The sequence below is a fragment of the Podarcis cretensis genome (genome assembly GCF_951804945.1).
Source record: "Podarcis cretensis genome assembly, chromosome: 8".
Taxonomy (NCBI): Eukaryota; Metazoa; Chordata; class Lepidosauria; order Squamata; family Lacertidae; genus Podarcis; species Podarcis cretensis.
In genome coordinates, this window is record NC_137177.1 from 66,595,709 (window position 1) to 66,616,251 (window position 20,543).

Sequence of the window (20,543 nt, forward strand, 5' to 3'; positions counted from 1 at the left end):
CTGCTGCATTATTAAGAGCGGCCTACATGGCAGAACAGGGATGTGGGTGGCGCTGTGGCTTAAATCACAGAGCCTAAGACTTGCCGATCAGAAGGTTGGCGGTTCGAATCCCCGCGATGGGGTGAGCTCCCGTTGCTCGGTCCCTGCTCCTGCCAACCTAGCAGTTCAAACGCACTTCAAAGTGCAAGTAGATAAATAGGTACCGTCCCTTTACCTTTACCTTTACATGGCAGGACATGGTGGGGTGGTGGTGGTGTTACAATCTTATCGAATTGTAGAGTTGGAAGGGATTTACAGTGGTACCTCGCAAGACGAAAAACGCGCAAGACGAAAGAGTTTTTCGTTTTTTGAGTCGTTCCACAAGACGAATTTCCCTATGGGCTTGCTTCGCAAGACGAAACGTCTTGCGAGTTTGTTTCCTTTTTCTTAAAGCCGCTAAGCCGTTAATAGCCGCTAAGCCGTTAATAGCCGTGCTTCGCAAGACTAAGAGACTCGCGGAACAGATTAATTTCGTCTTGCGAGGCACCACTGTATTTAGTGCAGTGCCCTGCAATGCAGGAATCTCAACTAGATAATACATGACAGATGACCATCTGCGACCTCTGCTTAAAATCCTCCGAGGATGAAGAGTCCACCACCTCCCATGGGAGACCATTCTGCTCTTCAGAGCAGGAGAAAGCAATCTTGCTCCATCTTCCGTTATCCACCTGCATCGGGGATAAAACGAAAAGAATATTTCCTTTCAGGGTCATTGTTGCAATTTTTAATTTTTAACCAATTTCTATACTGCCCTGTATCCAAGGATCACACGGCAGTTTACAATACAATATAAAACCACAAAAATACATGACATATTAACAAACAAGGACAAAAACTATTCTACCAGCCTGACCCTCAACCTACAACATAGGACAGGGGGTGGGGGAATTGGCAGACCTGGTCAGCACTGCTGGGAGGGTTGTATGCTGCCTTTCTATCCTCATCCCGGTCCATTCTCTTCCTGGTGCTGTGGTTTAGTGTGTCAGACAAGGACCTGGGAGAGACCAGGGTTCAAATCCCCAGTTGGCCATGAAGCTCACTGGGTGTGACCCTGGGCCAGGCACTGTCCCTCAGCCTAACCTACCTCACTGGGTTGTTGCTGGATTAAATGAGGAGGGGGAAGAACCATGTGCACCACCTTGATCTCCTTGGAATAAAAGTGGGATATAAAATGTTTAATAAGTAATATAGAAACCACTTGTTCTTTGGGGTTGAGGCATTGTAAAGCTTAAGTGTAGGCTGTGCATTAAAACGGAACATCGTTCGAAAAATATCTTTGAAACTGTGTTTGTACTGTAAAAGGATATTTTGTATTCTCTGGATATATTATGCTTCCTTTGCTAATTGTTTGTCGGCTGCTCTAAACATGTAGAAAAATATATGGTTCAGACTGCAGTTACTTAAGTGGCTACGTATATTTTAGAAGATCTGAAAGATACCATTGGATCACCTTCGATTTCAACTTTTAAACACTTGCGGAAAACTTTTCTATCAGGCTTAAGCAGGCAATTAATTAGACATTATTCCATCATAGTTAGTTGATTTCTGATTTTGATATAGTTTTTATCATACGGTGTTGCATACAATTGTTGTTAACCGCTCTGATTCGTTTTTAAATGAATAATACGTATTTTTTTTAATGACTGAAAACAAAATACCAACCAAAGGTGGGTTCTTTAAGGTTTACCTTTTGCAGGCTGCCCCTGCAAAAACAGAGCCACCACCTCTGGAAATGGTTACACATTCCCCTGCTGCCCCCCCCCCCCCCGCTGTTGCGTGTGCAAATGAGTTTTGAACAATAGAGCAGGGTAAATATTGAAAGATTACCTCCAGCTGGCTCAAGGCACAAAAGACACAGACAATTGGGCCTTTCTCTGAATTCACTCCTAACTCTCACTTTGCACACTCTGGTTGAGTGTTAATTCACTCCTCTGAGTCTATTGTGTCCAGGCATAGTGGGCCCCTCCCCCCCCCACCCTTTGGCAATTCACATTGCTAAAAGCCAACTTTTATTAAGGACACTTTGAAAACCTCCAGCCCCTCCAGGATGCATCTCTAGAGAAAGTGTGGTCATTGTCTGCCAAGAGACAACAGAGGCTGAAATTCACTCAGCTTTCATGGGGGGAAAGAATGCACAGCCTTTTCTCTTTTCTTTCTTTTTTCCCTCCAAGCTCTCTATCACCCTCAAAGCTTTTTCCAAGAAATTGGAAAGCGTGACTCCTTTTCACAGGCAGACTGCCCTGAAGAGCTGTTCGCCTTTTCCTCCGAGCCACCTCCCCACTCCTTGTGCAATGATTAACTTCATTTTGCAAATGTTACATTCTGTTGGCTCCCAAAATACAATCTCTAGTTGGGTATGGAAGAATTGGGTTTTGTTTTTTTCACATCTAACATGGCATTTGCAGCTTAGATTGGGTTGCAAGTCTAAACTAAGATTGGTGCCTCGTTTTTGGAATGCATTTGGAATTGCAGGAAGACTTGCCTAGGGATAAGTCCCATCACACACACAGTTGGACTTGTTGTTGTTGTTTAGTCGTTTAGTCGTGTCCGACTCTTCGTGACCCCATGGACCAGAGAACGCCAGGCACTCCTGTCCTCCACTGCCCCCCGCAGCTTGGTCAGACTCATGCTGGTAACCTCGAAAACACTATCCAACCATCTCGTCCTCTGTCGCCCCCTTCTCCTTGTGCCCTCCATCTTTCCCAACATCAGGGTCTTCTCCAGGGAGTCTTCTCTTCTCATGAGGTGGCCAAAGTACTGGAGCCTCAGCTTCACAATCTGTCCTTCCAGTGAGCACTCAGGGCTGATTTCCTTCAGAATGGAGAGGTTTGATCTTCTTGCAGTCCATGGGACTCTCAAGAGTCTCCTCCAGCACCATAATTCAAAAGCATCAATTCTTCGGCGATCAGCCTTCTTTATGGTCCAGCTCTCACTTCCATACATCACTACTGGGAAAACCATAGCTTTAACTATACGGACCTTTGTTGGCAACCGGCAAGCCACTCCAGTATCCCTGCCAAGAAAACTCCATGGACAGTTGGACTTACTTATGGATAACTATTAATAGGCTTGCACCTATGAGGATGCAAATCACCCACTTGGGAGTGCTCTCCATGGGTTTCAGTGTGACGTACTCCTGAACAAACACACATTGCGCTGGACTGAATGGCTTTAAGAAGTGTAGGATCATTTGGGCACATTTTAAAATGACGGTCCTGCAAATTCAGAACACACGATTATTCCTTGGAAGTTTCTTTTGGTTCTGGCGTTACTGCAACAAGGAACAAAGAGGAATCAGATGAGATGGCTTTTCAGTCTGACAGTGAATGGTCCTGCATTGCAGGGGGTTGGACAAAATGTAGTCCCTTCCAACTCTACAATTCTGTGACTCTATATCACACATCCTTCAGCATCTCAATAAAGGCATTTCTCTTTGGGCTTTGGCATCAAGGTGCAAATGTATTTTAAAAGGTAAAGGGACCCCTGACAGTTAAGTCCAGTCACAAACGACTCTGGGTTGCGGCACTCATCTCGCTTTACTGGCCAAAGGAGCCGGCGTTCGTCCACAGACAGTTTTTCCGGGTCATGTGGCCAGCATGACTAAGCCATTTCTGGCAAAACCAGAGCAGCACATGGAAATGCTGTTTACCTTCCCGCCGGAGTGGTACCTATTTATCTACTTGCACCTTGACATGCTTTCAAACTGCTAGGTTGGCAGGAGCTGGGACCAAGCAACGGGAGCTCACCCCGTCGTGGGGATTTGAACCACCCACCTTCTGATCGGCAAGCCCTAGGCTCAATAGTTTAGACTGCAACGCCACCCGCATCCCTGCAAATGCATTTAGATTAAACCAATTAAACACTTGATGTTTTGGGTTCAAAAGCCCATGATGATTCATCAACTCACTTTTGTACTGCCTGGCTCACCCAGGGCACAGCCATCGTGGCTAGTAGCCATCAGTAGCCCAAATCTTTCTGTCTCTTGTATCAGCAGCTTTAGCAGTAGCAAAAACAGGCAAAGAAGTCTTTTCAGTACTCTTCCTCACAATACAGTGGTACCTTGGGTTACAGATGCTTCTGGTTACAAGCGCTTCAGGTTACAGACTCCGCTAACCCAGAAATAGTACCTCGGGTTAAGAACTTTGCTTCAGGATGAGAAGAGAAATTGTGTGACGGCGGTGGGAGGGCCCATTAGCTAAAGTGGTACCTCAGGTTAAGAACAGTTTCAGGTTAAGAACGGACCTCTGGAACAAATTAAGTTCTTAACCAGAGGTACCACGGTACAGATATTTGGGGGACACCTCTGCCTGCTTACCTCCATGGTGAGAACTGTCCATTTATTCCTACTCTGTCCCCACCCAGTTCCTTAACCAGTTATCAGTCCCTAAAAGGACCTGTCTTCTTACCCCCATGACTGCTAATTTTACTTAGGGACCATTGATAAAGGACTGTTAAAAAGTCCTTAGGGCACAGACCCAGGACACTAATTGGCAGGTGCTAATTGATATGCATAGGTGCTATAACGATGCATTGTGTTTTAAAAGCGTTGCCCAGTAGCTGATGTGGGGTCCTTGGAGAGAAAGGTGGGATATCAACGCAACAGATAAATAATAAATTAATAATAATATTCCCCCCCTTAGTTTATTTGTAAATCCGGGTTAAATGGGCAGGAGATATGAGGGTACGAAAGACACAGGGCTGTACCTTCTGGGTTCCTACATCAATGTTTGGTGTTGTCAACGTTGTTGCGCAGCTGCTTCTTCTGAGCAGTCACAGTCTGTCTACCTTGCACAGAGCTTGGATTAGATGAGACTTGGGGTTACCTCCCCAACATAAGCAAAGAGAAGCCTGCATTTCAGCAGTTCAGGAGATCATATCAAACGCTTCTGTAACACTCGGTAAATATGATCTCGTCTTTCCAGGAGCTCCGTAAGAACTTAGCAGGGAGCTCATTTATAACCATTAGGACAAGGCATGGCAATTTCTGGACAAAAACCGAACTGGGAGCCATCTCTGTGTGAGGTTGCCGTTGGAGGGGGGGGCATCAGCAGCGCCACAGGGCCCATTTAGTACGGTGCAGCCTCACACCACCGAGCGTGACCGTGCGTGAATGGCAACGGCGGGCTTAAAGCAGGGGATCACTCCAAAAGCAGAACATTGCAAATTAGCACCATTTTTCGGTCAATTTTCCACCGCTGAGAGGGCCCGCACCACCACACAAGGCGTTCAAAACCAGCTAGATGTGGCATGCAGGAGAGGCTGGCCTGCTGGCTGGTTTGGGATCCCTTTGAGCAAGACACTCATTAAACACGGCCTGCTGTGTGGGAAATATCCATGTAATTAAAATAATGGTGGAGCAAATTGGGGGACTGTTGGGGATTGGCCGGCATTAGGGAGGAGGTGGGAGGCAAGCAAGGAGAGTTGGTTACAGTTTGCACAGTGGTTGGAAATGTGGGTTTAAAACAGCAGCGTTCAGATCCTGCCCCAGCCACAGGTCAGCCCTGTGCGTGTTTACTCAGGTGTAAATTGCATTGGGCTTGAGGGAGCAGCGCACAGGAGCCATTCAGCCTGATGTGATGCATATTTACTCAGGAACAAGCCCCTTTCATTGTAATGGGCTTAATACGTCCGAGTACAATTTAGTTGGCCTCAACCCACTCTACTCCATGAGACACAAATAGCCAAACAATTGTGTCCCTTCCTGGCTTTACACATGCCTCTCCGCCTGACCATTGGCTTTTCCTGACTCCTTAAGGCCTGCCTCTGTATCTCTGTATTCATTTATTACTTTATTTGCACTTCTGTCTGGATTTTAATGGGTACATTTTTTACGGGTGGGGAGAGCACACAATTTTGTGCCTAATTCTGTTCTGTTCTGTTTTTATCTAAAAGGGTATGCAAGCTTGAGACTTCTCTAATTTTGTGCTTAATTATGTTATGTTTTCATCTAATATCGTACGCAAGCTTAGGTCTTTAATGTTAATTGGTTTAGAGATTATTATTTTTTTACAACTGAATGGATAAATCAAAGGATGTGTACAATACATTTCAAACTTTAAATGTGCTGTAGAAATGCTTGATGTTGTTATATATTTCAAAGTGCTGGCTTGCTTTTTTGTTTTTAATTAAAATTAAATACTGTCCAAGGTGCTGGACTATAACACAAAGCTCTATTTATGCTGTCTAACTTGGAGGGAGTTTGGGGGCCGAGGGAGGGGAATAGAGAGATTATGATTTCTCTGTAACAGAAATGTACTCCCTACGACCTCAGAAGCACTCTCTCCACTATTACTATTACTGTTATGCTTATGCATGTTATAAAGTTGTTCTTTGGTGGGTGGTGGTGGGGTTGGGGGGTTCAGTGTTCTGGAATTAGAGGTGTTTTCTTTCTTTGTTTGTTTGTTATTTAATGTGTTTATACCCTGCCTTTCTCCCAGGCTGGGATTTGAGGTGGCTTCCGACATCTAAAAACATGATTATAAAACAAAAAAGTAATAAAAGCAAACTGGTTAAGAACAATAGTTGAAACACTGTTAGAACCAGCAATTAAAATACAGTTCCCCCTGAAGGCAGCCTAGTTGTCAGCATTAACTGCACCTTAGTTTTCAAAGGTTCCAGGTGCCGTACTAACCATCCTTTCTATCCCACCCCCCACCCCTGTTAACTGGGACTAAGCTTGCAATTGGCAATAGGTTGTGTGCTGGATTCAGAGGACCAGTTTTCATTCTGTGCAACAAACGCTAACAATCTGAAGGCTTCTGGTTAGGACAAAGCCCCCTCTCTCCCCACCTGTCTGCTGGACGGACATTCAACAGGTGCAGATTGCCTCTCATCTCATGTAGAGATGAAATGATGGGGGGGACAGTTTCACCTGTTGAATTTCTGCCTGAGAATCAGAGAGAAGAGGAACGCAGCTAGAAGTGGTGGATGTAAAAGCCACCTGGGCATCAGCATCACACCAACATCTGGTTTGATGAACACATGCCTTCAGAGCTAGGAATTAGATAGATACAACTGCAGCCGCCTGTTGCTCTTCTTCCATGTCCTCTGGGAAAGGATGTCACTTTAAGCTTGCCAACTTATTTACAGCCTCCTGCTTCTCTGTGCACCCGTGAAGATAATTAGCAACAGATTGTGCTGCAGGCCAGGTCAGGATATCTATCTATCTATCTATCTATCTATCTATCTATCTATCTATCTATCTATCTATCTATCTATCTCTATCATTTATCTATCTATCTATCTATCTATCTATCTATCTATCTATCTATCATCTATCTATCATCTCCAACCTGGCTTAACATGCCCAGCCCTCTTCCATCATCTGGCCCACCCTGCTGAATTTTAGGGGCATCCAAAGTTGCATAAAGCAGGTTTACTTGTACCAGTGGATTCAAATTGCAAGGGAAGACATTCCAACTAAATATTAGGAAGAACTATCTGAGCCGTTCCACAGCCTTGCTAGAAAAGCTAACCAATAAATTGAAACTGACATGAGGGACAAATAGAAGAGGGCGCCTTCACCCCAGTATGGCTCCCCTTTATCTCATACACAGCCCAACAAGACAACAACTGGAACCCACCAACAGCATATGAATCAATCTGGCTTACTTGACTCAACAAGGCTCCCCCCACCCCACTCACAAATGCAAACAAATCCCATTGCAGCCAAACACAGACAACCAACCATACCCTGGGCCCCCAACCTCTCTCACTATCAAGGAAATGTAAAAAGCGAATAGAAAGAGAACCTATCTAGTGGACGCTGACACGAAACCCCCACAAGTACACTGCAAAAAAAATATAAATTTCGCCTTCGCCGCCACCCCTCTTTTTCCTGACCTTATATTGTACTCAGCACTAATGTCTCACAATAAAATGTAACAGATCTGTAGAAAAGACTGTAAAACTTGAAAAAAGAGACAAGGCATGTACTTTTGTAAATCAAGAAAATCTTTAATAAAAATATTTTTTAAAAAAAAAATATATCAAAGGTTGGGTGGCCATCTGTCAGGGATGTTTTAGCTGTGATTCCCTGCATTATAAGGGATTGGGTGAGATGACTCTTGAGATTCTACAATCCTAGGAGAGTTCTGCCTGATGTTGCCTTTGGAACCATCCCTCCTCCCGTGGCCCCGGTTAGACCCATTCTGTTTAGGAAAAGGGAGCGCATGGCTCTCTTCTTTTCACCCCACCGAATGCCAAAAGTGAGGCAGGAGAGCCTGGGGCTGGTTAATAGAAGACTAGCTTTGCAGCCTCTTGTTTAATTACCCTCCAAGGCTCCACCAAGTGGGCTTTGGGTCCTTTGGCTGGGCATCAACATAACAAGGCTTATTGGGTTGCTAATAGAAGATCCCTTTTGAGAAAGCTTTTTTTTCTTGGGGGGGAAGGGAAAACCATGGGGGCTTTATGGCAAGGAAACAGATCATTAGCTAACAAATTGCTCCCGGAGAGGCAGGAGGTGTCCCTGACAAAGGCAGGCGCTGGCTAAGTCTCACCCTGCTGTCCTTTTCAGCCGGGCACCTCCGCCCACCATCCCAGCACATGAGGTCTCATAGAATCGTAGAGTCGGGAGGCACCCCCAGAGCTCATCTAGGCTAACCCTCCTGCAATGCAAAGGTTCCTTGGCCATGTTCATACATGCGTATCTCCAGGACCGCAGAGGGTGGAGAAAACCAGTACAAAATCCCTGGGGCCCCGTCTATTTGGCATCCGTTTTATGCCATTCTTAACAATATTTCAAGCTCAACGCACGCACAGTTATGAAGGACGACTTGTAAACTTGTGACACAAAGTGAGTACAATGGTACCTCGGGTTACAGATGCTTCAGGTTACAGACTCTGCTAACCCAGAAATAATACCTCGGGTTAAGAACTTTGCTTCAGGATGAGAACAGAAATTGTGTTCCAGCGGCGCGGCGGCACCAGGAGGCCCCATTAGCTAAAATGGTGCTTCAGGTTAAGAACAGTTTCAGGTTAAGAATGGACCTCCAGAACGAATTAAATTCTTAACCTGAGGTACCACTGTATTTCTAATTGCCTATGGACATCCGCGCCTTCGCTTTCCCTGTGTGTGCCAACACAGCCTCGTCTGTGTTTGCACGTTCTCAGAAGCAAACCCCGCATGCATAACAACAAAGCCGTCGCGTGACCCACATCGCGTCGTGTTGCATGTACGAGTGTAACGTTTAATGTGTATGTTGCGTCCAGCAGCAGTCTTGTGGGTGCTTCTATTATTGCTGTTCGTCATTAGGATGGTAAGATTCTGCACAGGTGCAAATATTGCAAGCAAGGCAGGAGTAGGAAGGGCCTCGGCTCAGCGGCAGAGCACCTGTTTGGAGTGCAGAAGGTCCCAGGTTTCATCTCCAACAGCATCTCCCTGTAAGCCTCGGAGAGACCCTTGCCTGCAAGCCTGAAGAGCCCTTGCTGCCAGTCAGTGTGGGCAACATTGCGCTATATCAGCCAAGAATCTGACTCAGTGTAAGGCAACTTACTCTGTTCCCAGCAAAAGGTGTTGAAACGATTTCTCATTTTACTCTGTACCTAGACCATCCTGGGGTTTTCCGCTAAATGTTAACCCTTTCCCCCCTTTTTATTTTGTGTCTCCCTTCTTATTTTAGGCAAACCCGTCTCGGATCAAAGAAATCAGACTTAGCAGATTTGATAAAAAGGCAGTTTGGGGGCACAGACGCACCCACCAGGGTACGCCTCAGATTTGGGGAGAGGGTCTGCAAGGGGTTTTCTATGGGATCCTACCCTAAGCTGCTTCAGCCTGCCCCCTCCCCAGACTTCAGTTTTTGCAGCATTTGCAGCAATTGAGTGGGGGGGGGACTGAATAACCATCCTCTCCACCCCACTTCACCCCACATTTGCTTTCTAGTTCACAGGCCCTTTATACAATACACCAACTGCCTCCCTCCTACTCTTTACCCAAGACCCTCCAAGAGGACGTCTGTGCAAGGAGGGTTGAAACCAAGTGCCCCCCCCCAGCAGAGTGCCTGGCTATTTGGAAGGGGGGGGGGGTCTCAACTCACAACACTGAAAGACTGTGGGGCGGGCCACGATTTTCCACGGTGTAAGATGCTGTCCTTCCTGAGAATACATCAATATTCCCCCATGAAAGGGGCAGACAGGCTACCAGGGCGGGTGGGAGAGAAGTCCCCCCCCCCCATCTGTTTGGAGGAACACAGACAAGCCTCATCTAACTCCCCCCCCCCCATCTCCCCAGGCACAGGCTGACTGGACTACACAGAGCAAGCAGGGAGACTCTGGGTGGAGAGGTTTTTTTTGGGGGGGGGACTTGCCTTCTTCCTGATCATCATCCTGCTCCAGGACAGAGAAAAACAGGGTTCCTCCTGAAACTTCAAGGCCCATCTGGACAAGTAGGACGCAGAGTTTGCTGCCCACTCCCCCCCCCCAAATAAAACCCCCAAAGAGGGTATGAGGCAGAGTGGTCTTGGAGAAACAGCCCTAGGCTGGGAGGGGAGCTTATAAATTGGAGAAAGCTATCAATGGCTACTAGCCAAGATGACTATGCTATCCCTCCAGGGATGGAGGAGATAAATGCTTCTGAATTCCAGTTTTGGAAGCCACAGGAAGGGACGGTGCTCTTGTACTCAGATCCTGTTTCCAAGTTTTCCCGCAAGTCAGGTTGGCCACTGTGAGACAAGGATGCTGAGCAAGATGGGTCATTGGCCTGACACAACAGGGCTCTTTATCATCATCATCATCATCATAAATTTATTATTTATACCCCACCCATCTGGCTGGGTTTCCCCAGCCACTCTGGGCAGCTTCCAACACAATATTAAAATACAGTAATGGATCAAACATTAAAAGCTTCCCTAAACAGGGCTGCCTTCAGATGTCTTCTAAAAGTCTGGTAGTTGTTGTTCTCTTTGACATCTGGTGGGAGGGCGTTCCACAGGGTGGGTGCCACTATCGAGAAGGCCCTCTGCCTGGTTCCCTGTAACTTGGCTTCTTGCAGTGAGGGAATCACCAGAGGCCCTCGGTGCTGGACCTCAGTGTCCGGGCAGAACGATGGGGGAGGAGACACTCCTTCAGATATACTGGACTGAGGCCATTTAGGGCTTTAAAGGTCAGTACCAACACTTTGAATTGTGCTCGGAAACGTATTGGGACCCAGTGTAGGTCTTTCAAGACTGGTGTTATGTGGTCTCGGCAGCTGCTCCGTCACCAGTCTAGCTGCCACATTCTGGATTAGTTGCAGTTTCTGGATCACGTTCAAAGGTAGCCTCACATAGAATCATGGAGTTGGAAAGGACCCTGAGGATCATCTAATGAGGTTTATAGCTAGTTACTTGTCTGTCCTCATCCCCCACCCCCTCTATGCCTTGATCTGAGACGGATTCCCTGTGTCGGTGTTTTAACTGCACTGTGCCAGTTTCTGTTGATGGAGGAATCTGCAAGTTTCTGAGTAACGCAGAACACCTTGGCAGACAGAGGTGTCAACACCTTACAGGGCTGTTCTGAGGATTACAGAGGTGGATATACTTGCATGTGTGTATTCTTTCTCTATTGCAGACGGAAGCTGAGAGTGGTGTGCTTAAGTCGAACAATCTTCTGTTCTGCCTGTCTACTCAGAATTAACTTTGAGATGTTTTCAGGAAAGTGGATACAGCAGGGGTTGGGAGCCTCTCCCCACACCCCCAGATGTAGCTGGACTCCAACTCCCATAAGCCCCAGCCAGCATGGTCAATAGCCAGGGATGATGGGAGTTGGAGTTGAGCAACATCTAGAGCAGTGTTTCTCAAACTTGGGTCTCCAGCTGTTTTCGGACTACAGTTCCCATCATCCCTGACCACTGGTCCTGCTAGCTAGGGATGATGGGAATTGTAGTACAAAAATAACAGGACATCCAAGTTTGGGAAATGTTGATAGAGAGGGCCTCAGGTTCCCCATCCTTTGAGTATAAAAAAGACAACCCTAGCAAGTTTGTGGCTGAGATCATATTTGAATCTAGGACTGCCCGGATTCTAGATCCACCTTTCAGCTGCTGTGCTACTCTCACTGTCAAATGTAAATACTTTTGGAGCAGAAAGAATTAGCCAAATATCTCCGCAGACTCCTTTGGGCCTTCCCAGAAGTCTGCACACTAAGGCATGCTCCTTCTCTGTTTCAGAACATCTGGAGAGGGCCATATTGGTCACTTCTGTCATAGAACAGATGTCAGCTTTGAGAGCAAGGTTGGGTTATTTTTTTTGGGGGGGGTTAGCTTTGGGATGGAGAGGATGCCAGGACTTCCTCATAGGGACAACCTACTCATCATGGAGTGCATGGTTTGGATTGACACCATAATTATTTTAGGGTGCAAAACATCCAGATCCTTGTTTGGAAGCTTTAGACCAAGTGCATCAGAAGAAGGAACAACCTCCCGGTCAGGAAGACCTATGATTTTGGGACATCTCAATGTCGGGGGGTCCAGAGTTGTGCCCCCTCCAATTCAGGCTATGATGTACTTTGAGTGCTGATTGTGGAACTGAGAGCCAGGAAGAAGGAACTGGGACACCAGCAGACCTCAGCTCACGCCGTAATAAAATGAGTTAAGTCTTTCTAAAGACCACCAGACTTTTGTTTGTTTCAACACATCTCCAGGGCTGAATAAGGAACTGGGAGGCCCTTCAGCCTGGCTTGGAGGGTCCCACTTGCTGACATTGTTCAGCCGGATTGCAGGCAAAGCAATAAAAGGTCCCTTATTCCTTGTGACCCCCCCCCCCCACTTCCAACTGTAGTGTGTGTGGTTAGCAGACAGTATCCTTAAGAAACTGGAAGGGAGGGAGGACAAATTACAGGCAGGGGGGAGACTTCCTTTGGCCACCTCTGGGCCATCCAATGGCCAGGAGGCCCCCACCTCCAGCCAAGCTGGCTTCCATTTACAATTTCAGAGCAGGCGTGCCTGCCTTAGCTGGGGGGGGGGCAAGCATGCACGGGTTGGATAGTCATTGGCATTCTCCTCATCTGTTTTCCCCACCAAACCACCAGCAGCAGCAGCCCGGCTCCCACCGCCAGGCCGCGCCTGGCAACATCTGGGGTTTTTGTCTGAGGCACCAAAGCGAATCGCCTATTATGGAGGCGGTGGCAGTGAATGGGTTCCTCAACAGGAGACTCAGGCTTCATGGGGCAGGCCTGGGGCGAGGAGAATTAGGGCCACGCCTCCCCCCTCCCCAGCCAAGCTCATTTCCCATGTGCACTTTGGAGGCAGGGAAACAATCCAGCCTCCCCACCCCCCCAAAAAAATGCAGTCACAAGGTCCAGGGGCAAGGAACCCCGAGATCATCGAAGCCTGCCTAGGCAAGTGTATCTTCTTTCGATCTTCTTTCTTATTCTTCTTGGGATTAAGAACCTAGTGATTATACAGATAAGAGAAAACATCAAGCAATGTCCAAAATATAGCAGTACTGTAAAAAGGGGAGGGGGGTTATTCCAAACGTACACAGCTTCCCAGCTTTGCAAGAAATTAATTTCGTGAATTGCATCGCTAGAAAAATGAGAGGTGCTCTGCAATTTTGTCCTCCTTCCCTGGCTGTTCGTCACCCATTCTAAACCTCTTGCCTCAGTTATGCTCTCTTGCAAAAGCAAAGAATCAAAACCCTCCCACTATTTAATGTACAGAAAACTTCAGTACGACTATTAATGCCTAAATAAACAAATGAAATGCAAGGAAAGCGCTGCTGGATCAGACCCAAAGGTCACGCTTCCTCACCGTGTAAGACAAGGTGTCTCTGGAAAAACCCACAAGTAGGACATTAAGAGATCAGCCCTCCCCTCTAGTTCATCCCACACCCAAGTATCTTTAGTTAGCATCCTCTCTACTAAGGCCTGAGTGAAAGCACTCTCCACATGCTCAGAGGCACACGTCATGTCTCCTGTGGCTCAGCCCTGGCACAAAGAAGCAGCTCTGATGCTAATCCCTGACCCCAGGGAAGAAAGTGTGGGGAAGAAAGAGGGCTCTGCTGTGAATCTGGAAGCCCTCTGTTTCGTCTTGCCTCTGTCACAAAGCCCTGAGGTGGTCTTTGGCGAATGACCACATCTCAGGTAACCACTTGCAACATGGGGTGTTGTCACCCTTACTGGCCTACCTTGCAGGGGTGTCTTAAGCACCAGCAAAAGGAAGTGTAGAAAACGCTGCAGGAACATAGGAAGCTGCCATACATGGAGTCTGCTGTGTTCCATCTGGCTCAGTAGCGTCTACACGGACTTGGAAGCAGCTCTCCAGTATTTCAGACAGGGAGTCTTTTCCCAGCTCCACCTGGAGACCCTGTGGGGAATTGAACCTGCGGCCTTCTGCATGCAAGACAGGTGCCCTGCCACTGAGCTACGTCTTCCTTACAGCCATAGAGGGAGTTGAGCAGAGTCCTATCCCCTGGGGGTTCGCTGAGATGAGAAAGGACAGGAGAAAGTGGAGCATTCCTGACCACTTAACAGCAAGCGGTGTGCCTCCCCCCCCCCCCCGTCTCCTTGCGTCTTTGCTGCCATGCTTTAATGGGACACATGTCCAGGCGGAGCTCAGCGAGAGCGGCTACGCTCTTTTACAGTCACAAAAAGGCAGAAAATTGCTACATTGTCCAGCTCTCCTCCTTCGTCCCCAGCATGAAATGTGCGGATGGATGGCCACTCAGGGAGACCCCCCTGAGAGAAAGGCTTTGGATCCTGGCTCTTCAACTGCAAGGGAGCCTAAACATTTCTTTTAACGAGGCACTGCGCGTGCTTCTCCATCTCATCCTTACAACAACCCTGTAAGGTAGGTTAGAGACCCAGAGGATGTGGCCGACCCAAAGTCACCCAGTGAGCTTCGGGGCCGAGAGAGGATTCGAACCCTGGTCTCTCTCTGACACTCCTCGAACCACAGCACCAGGAGGAGGAAGGGCTGGGATGAGAATGGGAAGGGACCATATAACCCTCAAGCCAACATTTGGCAACTTACACAGCAATCCTATATTTCAGGTCATGAGTTAAACGGGCTGCGCTTAAGGCTGATTCAGCTGTTGATTGTTTTGCCTAGGATTTGTCCCCCAACCTCCACTGTATTGTGACTAAGCAAGCGCCAGGATCCAAGTGCCGTAATCAACTCACAATTATTTGGCCTGGGCGTTTCTACAGGAGACAAAACAATCCCCACTTGAGCCTTTAAAGCAGTCGCCCCTGGGGGTAAGCAAGTGCTTAACTGATCAACAAAGAGGTTCTGGGGTCCCTTTTGGCTTCCCTCCTGATCCTAGCTTGTTTGTAGGCTGTGTAGTTATTCCACCGAAATGGGAAAGCGCTTTGTACATGCTCGAGGGACATTACAGTGAGGAACAATTCACCAGGGGAGCGGGGTGGGTGTTGCTGCCTTCCACCACCAAGTCCCTCTTCTTCTCCCCAAAGGCCTCGATGTTTCTGAGTAGGCAAAGCGCATGACAACAAATCTGTCCTTAAAGCAGGACCTGAAAGCCGTTTGATGCAGGCAGATCCAAATGCCTGTATCCCGCCCTCCATCTCTCTGCAAGCCGCTACCCTCTCCTCCACCCTCCACCACTTCCCTCCCCTTTGCGGGGGAGGTTCCCCAGCCTGAATGGACCCATTGAAATGGAAAAACGACTCCGGAGATAAAATGCCACCTCCTTGGTGCAGGGAGGGCAGAGGATGCAGGATGGGTACGGACCACAGACTGCAAGAAAGGAGGGCGCTCAATTCCTTCCGCAAGGTTGGTGGGTCTGATGCTACAGATGGGAGCAAAAGGACAGGGGGGCAGCCTACCTGCCCCCCCCCCCGGGTGGAAGGAGAAAAGGGTCCCTTTGCCATGTGTTTTTGCCCAGGGGTTAATGTGTTCCCCACATCAGCATGGCACCTGTTTCCAATGCCAGGAATAGTTGGAGATTCCCCTGAGCTTATACAGGGAGAAACTGCAAAAAGCCAGTAGTCAATATCTAGACAAAAAAAGATTGTTCTGACCTGAAAGTTCTTCCCCACCCACCCACAATCTGCAGATGTCTGGCAACTCTCTGCAGGCAGTAGGGGTACCAGCAAAAAATATTGGGGGGGGGGGACATACACAGAAGGAGGAAAGTTTATTTCTAGGTGTGCAAGTTGTGCCACACATATTAACATCTCTTTGTTAATGGCAGAAGTCTAGCCACGGGAGGCGGACAAGTGGTGAGAGTGAGATCCTTTGTGTGTGGGGGGGTGCTTGCCCCTCTGTCCCCCCCCCCGCAACACCTATGTCTTTATTCTGTAGTGGAAAGAATGCACTCTGTGTGCACTCAGGAGTCCCTTCATCTCTTCTTGCTTCAGAAGTTGTATACCTTTTTTAAAAAATTGCATTTGAGAAAAAAAAAATTGTAGTAAGCAACGAATGAATATGTAATAATATGGTATGTGATATAATGTGGTTTAAGTTCCAGAGTTAAGCCTGGCTGATACCTGAAAGGCAGTGCGGTGTAATGGTCAGAGTGTTGGACTTCTAAGCATTCTAATTCCCTTCCCTGCCATGAAGCTTGGGGACCAGTCCCTGCCTCTCAGCCTAACCTACCTCACAGGGTTGTTGTTGTTGTTGGGATTAAATTAGGAGGGGGAGAACCGTGCATGCCACCTTGAGCTCTTTGGAGGGGGAAAAGTGGAATTGAAATGTAATAAATAAAATAAATAAATAGATTCCCTCCCCCCCCCCCGTGTGCATTTTCTCAGGTCTCCAAACCCCTCATGGAGAAGAGGAGACGAGCTCGCATCAACCTCTCCCTAGAGCAACTCAAAGCTCTGCTGGAAAAGAACTACTCCCACCAGGTGAGGCTCCCGCTTCCCTTGTATTTCCAGGAGAGAGGGAGAGTCAGGGAGCCAGTTTATCTCCACGAAAGCGGGTTACATTTTACTTTGAAAATGACAGAGGCAGGAGCACAAAGGACCCCCAGCTCCTCTTCACCCCTCTCCATCTTTTTACCATATTCATCACACCAGTGTTGGAAAAACGGAGCAGCTCAGTGGTGGAGCACTTGCTTGGCATGCAGAAGGTCCCAGTTTTAATCCCCAATGGTAGGACTGGGGATGTCTCCTGCCTGAAACCCTGGAGAGCCACTGCTAGTCAGTGAGGACAATAACACACTAGATGCATCAATGGTCTGGCTTAGTATAGGGCTGACTCTGATGTTCGTAAGTGCAGGATGGGGTGGGGGTCGGGAGAAGGGAGGCGCTTGGTACATCAGGGGACGGGTGGTGAGACTCCAGTATCCTTGCTTTGGAACCAGCAACGTTGAAATAGGGGTCCATCTCATCCCCCTGAAGTGTAGAGTTCCAGACCAAAACCTGGATTCAAATCCCCACTCAGCCATGGTAAATCTACTTGGGTGACCTTGGGGGCTAGCCACTAGCTCTCAGCTTAACCCACCTCGCAGGGCTGCTGTGGGGATTAAACATGGGATAGAAATACAATAAATAAGTTACTTCCATCCTTCGATCCAGCTGAGAGAGAAGCCAACAGGGTTATGGGGGGGGGGAGTCATTCACTAAGGGCAGGGCAGGCAGAAACGACCCCAGTAACCCCTTGGCTTTCTTTGGTTTGGTGGGGAAATTGCAGATCCGGAAACGCAAGCTGGAGAAGGCAGATATCCTGGAGCTGAGCGTAAAGTACATGAAGAGCCTACAGCCCTTGGCCCACCAAGGTAATCCCCCCAAATGGAACCATGGGACCCAATTAAGGAAGCATTGGTAGATTAACATTTTAGCTGATTGACATAGGGGAAAGCAACACCTCAAAAAAGATGGATTGCTTCAGCTATAATGCCACACACACTTGGGTCTAAGCCCCCTTGAGCTCAATGGAGCCTACTCCTAAGTAGACCTGCACAGGGTTGCACTGTCCCTTGGGTTTCTAGAATGATTTATCAAAGAAGCCATGGTCTCAGGAGAGGCGTTCTCTTTCTGCCCACACAGAGGCAGAGATACTGCTTGCTGTCCACAGTTAGTAGCCATATTTTTTAAAATATTTTTTTTTTTCATTTTTAAAAGCCTGCTGACTTTCAAGGACACATTGTCATAAAAAAAAGACGCAGTTGATTAACCGACTAATTGACCAAACGCTACAAGTGCTAGCAAATTGTAACTGATCATCAGACCATCACAGTTCTGAGCAAAAGTAAAAAAGGAAGATGAGCTGGAGTCCTAGCAGAGCTGTTTTTTACACAATCGGCTCTTGCAGGACACAAATTAACAGCGACCCTGCGGCTCCCCAGGTGTTATTGGGCTACAACTCCCATCATTCTTGGCTATTAGCTATGTTGTCTGAGGCTACTGGGAGTTGAAGTCCAGAGACGTCTGAAGCCGCCACAGGTGAACCTTCACTGCCTCTGACAAGAACAGCTTCTGATAATTAACCTCTAGTGGTTCCCAAAGTGGGCAAGAACACTCTCTATGGGACAGTGGGATTAACTGGGGGGCAGGGGCAAGGGAGTGGGGTGGCAGCACTGGAAATGTAAAATACTACCAGACTTTGGAAAGCTGGATCTAGCTAATTAATTTTGTTGAATTCATGAAACCAATTAGTTTTAATTTGATTTTGAATCAATGCGCAATTAATTGCTCCTGTTCTGAATTTTATTCTTCCTCAGTGGGTCGTGCAAACAGATATTCTGAATAATGCTTTGTATAAAGTAGGGCACACTGCGGATGAATTTATGGAACCAAGAGGGCGGTAGCCTGAAAAAGTTTGCGAGCCACTGGCTTGAGCCTTAAAGAGTGATCATCTCCCCTATCTTGACTTCTGGAGCGCGAGTGGGACTGGGAGCGTGAGTGGCTCGGTCTCCATCCGACTTCCCGACTTCTTTCTTCTTCCAGGGGTGCCGCTGACCAAGAGCGCCGACTACCAGGCCGGTTTTCGGAGCTGCCTGCAAGGAGTGCGCCAGTTCCTGCTGCGCTCCGAAGCGGCCAGCGAAGCTTCCTGCTCCTCTTCCTTCCAGCTCCTGCACCAGCTCGCCCGAGTTTTGCCCATGGCCGCCGCCGGAGGCGTCTTCAGCACCACGGACAGCGACCCGCAGGAGGCGCTCCCCAAAGCCCGGCTGGCCGCGCTGGGCAGCCCCGGGGGGCCGCCGACGACGACTCTCAGGAAAGCGAGGCCGCTGAAGGGCCGAGGGTGCGAGGCCGCCTTCCCCGCGGCGGGAGGCCGCAGCCAGGCGGGGAGCAACCGGGGCCAGAGCGGGCAGGCGCTCCCTGAGCGGAGCCAAGAGCTGTGGCGGCCTTGGTAAGAAACCGGTGCGCCCTGGCCGTGCGCTCTCGCCGTGCGCTCTTGTGCTGCGTCTCCATGCCAGCCTCCGCCTGCGCTCTAGGTTGGAACTTGCCATCCTATGTACATTTACATGAGAGTAAACCCCATTGATCTCTATGGCGCTTGCTCCCGAGGAAACACGCATGGGCTCCGTGTGTGGCACTCGTCCTAGAACGCTGTAGGCACCACGGTTTGCTTGAGGGGCTGGGAGGGGGGGGGGCTTTGAAGACTGGCGGAGAGACTATTTCTCGAGTTCTATCAACGCTGTGGACCCACAAGGGATACTTTGCTCTTCCTTAAATTGCATAAACTGGGTGGTTCCGATCCAGACCCCAAAGGCCTAGAGTCCGGGTTCCAACTGAACCAAGCGTTTAGTTTCAACGACGACCTGGTTTAGTTTCAACGTCTGAACTGAGCCCCCATTCCGTGTTGGGCACCGGATTCTGACGCTTTAAAAATCCTTCCTAGCCCCGTGCCCCTATTTGGTATTAAAATTGGGCGGGGAGACAACGCAAGAAAAACAAAACCTGCCAGAAAAAAAGTTTTCACCATGGACAGAGAGGCAGTGGAAAAGAGGAGGTTTCACCTGTTGGATTCCTGCCCATTACAAAGCTGTTAAAGGCACATAGCCCCCTACATTGGGAGTAGGAGTTAATATGACAACCCCTGTTTTCAATTTTAGGGGGGGGGTCAGGAAAATTGAGAGGGATGAACAGGGCAGTATGAAATTGCCAGCTGAGGAGGGGAGCTGGGGGGGGGGACAGAACAACTGGGGCAGGATTAAATTAGCCTTGGGGTCCCTTCCAACTCTACAGTTGTACTATTCTATTATTCTTATGCCCTAAGCAGTCACAGGATTCAGCAAGGGACACGTTTACATGAAAGCAGCATTGCTGCCAGATAAGGGCCCATTGGAGCTAGTTTTTTTTTTTTTTTTTTTTTTAAAGAGGTTGGCAACCTTTTCACAGGATCAGGCCCACCTCCTTTTTTGTAGTTCTGTGCATTTCTCCTCAGAGGAAGGAAACTGTAGCTTTCACGACGTTGACTTTTATATCAATAACTCCTGTTTCTTTTTAAAACTATTTCTTAATAAAACTAGTGTACAGTTACTCTAAAACAATGTAATAACTTTAATAATAAAAATAAAAATAAAAAACTGCCTTACCCCAAAATTGGTGTGGGTCTCCTCTTTTCCATAATTCAGAAGGCTACAATCAGCTACTGGTGCGTCCCTCGACTTTCAGCCTAGGTCACT

The 20,543-nt window shown here is 48.1% G+C and overlaps 1 protein-coding gene across 1 annotated transcript; it reads left to right on the forward strand.

The window, feature by feature from the left end:
* Window positions 1–15,681: 15,681 nt before the first annotated feature.
* HES3 (hes family bHLH transcription factor 3) lies at window positions 15,682–19,972 on the forward strand. The gene is made up of 4 exons (XM_079989197.1): window positions 15,682–15,742; window positions 16,723–16,818; window positions 17,606–17,690; window positions 18,862–19,972. The coding sequence occupies exons 1-4, from the start codon at window positions 15,689–15,691 to the stop codon at window positions 19,266–19,268; spliced, it is 642 nt and encodes a 213-aa protein (XP_079845323.1). The 5' UTR covers window positions 15,682–15,688; the 3' UTR covers window positions 19,269–19,972.
* The last annotated feature ends 571 nt before the right edge of the window (window positions 19,973–20,543 follow it).